We start from the raw sequence: 3,196 nt of genomic DNA on the forward strand, positions 1-3,196 counted from the left end.
TGTAAGTAAAAAAAAAAAAAAAAAAAGTAGACCTACCTGAAAACATATCACTTGCCTGTCTCAACCGATCCCATGGAAAGCTTTAATTAACAGATTAGTTTAATGTTGTCTGTTGATTCCTCTGTAGTATTTTTGCATCATATATTTCTGTAACACATATCATCCAATATTGTAATTCTCCTCACTTCCCACTCCCTGCGCCTAGAAAGAGGCTGTAAAATTAAACCTATTTCTAGACAATTACTTCCTTTATGCAGATTTGTAGAAGGAAATGAAACTTCCTCTTCCAAAGAAATTACTCCAAAAATCAGGTTTCCTTGGCCTTCTTTCAGGACCTCATAATAATTATTGTTTTAGAGTATAACCTCGTCAACGTTTCCTCTGCATTCCCTGAGTGATGTCTATCCATAGATTTATAAACAATTAGTCATGAAGTAAGGCAATTGGGTTGGACATCTCATCCAACACACTCTCTCTGTTAATAGTTTGCCCAATTTTAAACATGTGAACTCTTCCATAATATGCTCCACATGTACTACTAATAAGAAGGCTCTCATATTGAAGGAATCCAGAGTCTCATGAGACTCCTAGCATATCCTCCAATTGCAGAGGCCAAAATAGCAGGTATTTTAAATACACTATGATGCACTGAACACATGCCAACAAAGCAAGCATGGAACATGAGTTTTGCGTTTGAATATATTGCAATGTATTGCATTAACACCCTTTATTCCACTGAGATTTTTAATGTTATTTCAGAAACCGATGACCCTAATTCAATCTTATGTGCTTATCCGGTGAAGGATTGTGTAATGAAATTCACATACTCAGAACTCACCAATGGAAAGACAAATATCAGTGTTCTCAAGGAACCAGGTATTTATTTATCTGCTTGCTTTTTCTTATTGATGTAAACTCTTCGGACCAGCAAGGCAACAAGAATTGTCAAAAAACAAATTACCTTAGAATGGTGCAGGGACCAGTTTTCATTAGTAGAAAAATATATGTGGATCAATTCTACTCCATTTTTTTTTTTACAGAAAGTGGGTGATATAAATATTGAAAAGAAAGACGGCTATTGGTAACACAAGGGACATTTGAAAAACCCAGACTCGCAGTTCGATAAGATAAAATTCAGAAAGATTATTTAGAAAGGGGGTTATTAATTCCAGCATTTGAAAAGCTGACACCCATCTCCAGGTCATGTGTCCCAAGGATGACAAGATAATTTCAAAGGCACATCTTACTTCTTAGCATGCTTGTGCTGCTTTCAGGAAGATTTCAATCTGGAAATAATAAACTGATTTGGACATAAAATGAAGGCATAGAACTTTGTCATCAAATATAAATTAGCAGTGGAAATCTTCCTTCCTTTAATTAGTGAAGTGCTCCTAGGGCAAAAGTTATGGCACAAAAACTGCTTCAAACTTTATTGTCTAACCGCTGCACACAGTTAGTTCAAGCTTTTTACATACATATTTGTTAGCAAACTCATCTCTTAGTACTGACTATGCTACAAAAAATGTCCACAAAGATTTGAGCTTTTTATGTGTAGATAAATCATAAAGAAAAGTGCAGGTTCTAAGTAATGTCAGTCAATAGTACGGTGGCATAGACCAGAGTCAATCATTATCTTTTTTACCTTCCTAAAATGAATTAACAATGGCACTACAAGTTACGGTATATCTATATTTTAATTTATTGTTTATTTATTAATACATTTATTAATTTATTCTTTGTTTGGATTCCAGTGATTAGTTCTAGACAGAAAGGCAAGTTTATCCAAACTACTGATAAAAGATCAATCTTTTTCCAGTCAGAGATCCATGCATATTAAAAAAATAGATAGATCTTTTGTTGTCCTCTTCTTCTTTCATTGGAATCATGTTTTTTTTTTCTTTTAAGGACCTCTCACCCATGAGTTTCTTTTCCCATTTTATAGATTGGGACATTAAAATCTGTATTAGTTTAGCTCTTTATTCTTATTTTGACACACACAAAAAGTGTAAAGGAGTTCCTGCAGTTTTCCCTCCACTAGTCATTGCTGACTATAGCAGGCAGTGCTTATCTCCGTTTCAAGGCCATTGAGCCAGGACTGTCCGAAGACATTTTTGTGGTCATGTGGCTAGCATGACAGCATGGAACGCTGTTACCTTTCCACCAAAGTGGTACCTATTTATCTACTCAAACTTGCGTGTTTTTGAACTGCTGGGTTGCCAGGAGCTGGAGCAAAGACAGGAGCTCACCCCGTCACGTGGCGCTTGGGTCTCAAACCTGGGCTGCTGGCTTTCCAGCTGACAAGCCCAGCATCTTAACCGCCGAGCCACCGTGCCACCTTATTTTGACACATAGTACGGTCCAATTAGTTTCCTACTTTCAGATAAAGGATAGATAAGGTTTCTTTCCGATAAACTATGTTATACAGTTGCACTATTACTTTGAAAATGATTTTTGAGGATATTTTTTTTCACATTTGCCATCTTATATAAAATTGGCCTCTCGTGGATTTTCAACGTGCCAGTAACGGGAAAAGACTATATTTGTGGTTGCTCTGGTGTTGAGATGGATTGTTGAAATAAGCTTATTCCAGTTTGGAATCACCACTGCCAGAAAAAACATTTGGGACAAGATCTAACCAACTGGATAGAAATCCCCACCCATTCCATGTGCTAGCTAGGCTAAATATAATTATCACCAGATTGAAAAGAATCTAGATAATTCAATGTATAAAATAGCAATTTAAACGGAAAACATTGGAAAAAGTCCATTTGTAAGTGAATATTCAATTTGGTTAAATCAGGTGTGATCACACGTAAGCTGAATTTCCAGCCAGGAATAAGAAACAATGAAAAACTATTTTCTCATTTCCATATTTTGAACTGCCAAATATAAGCAGTAAATGTTCCCTTGGGTCAAACTTGATTCAGGGTGACTACATAGATGTGTCTGTCTTGTCTTCTTTGCAATAATATAGAAGTGACATCTTGTAGCCTTTACTTCACATTTAGTCTACAGTGGTCGGTGTTTCTGGTGGTTCCCATCGGAGAATTAACCCGATCTGATCCTGCTTGGCTTTTTCAAGATGAAAGTTGGCTAAATGCCGCCATCTGCTGTGAAAAATTATCTCACAAATGCTTAGCAAAAAGAAAAAGTATAGCTTGAGAAATATATGTAATATTTAATGTAAATGTTATTA

At 35.9% G+C, this 3,196-nt stretch overlaps 1 protein-coding gene across 1 annotated transcript in view; it reads left to right on the forward strand.

Moving 5' to 3' along the window:
- Window positions 1–680: 680 nt before the first annotated feature.
- Window positions 681–3,196, forward strand: part of LOC107288931 (integrin beta-5) — a 6,840-nt gene continuing 4,324 nt past the window's right edge. Inside the window, exon 1 of the mRNA XM_015817602.2 lies at window positions 681–876. Within this exon, the coding sequence (XP_015673088.2) occupies window positions 681–876 (196 nt within the window). The remainder of the gene's footprint in view (window positions 877–3,196) is intronic.

This window comes from Protobothrops mucrosquamatus, unplaced genomic scaffold (assembly GCF_001527695.2).
Source record: "Protobothrops mucrosquamatus isolate PMUCROS unplaced genomic scaffold, P.Mucros_1.0 scaffold606, whole genome shotgun sequence".
Classification (NCBI taxonomy): Eukaryota; Metazoa; Chordata; class Lepidosauria; order Squamata; family Viperidae; genus Protobothrops; species Protobothrops mucrosquamatus.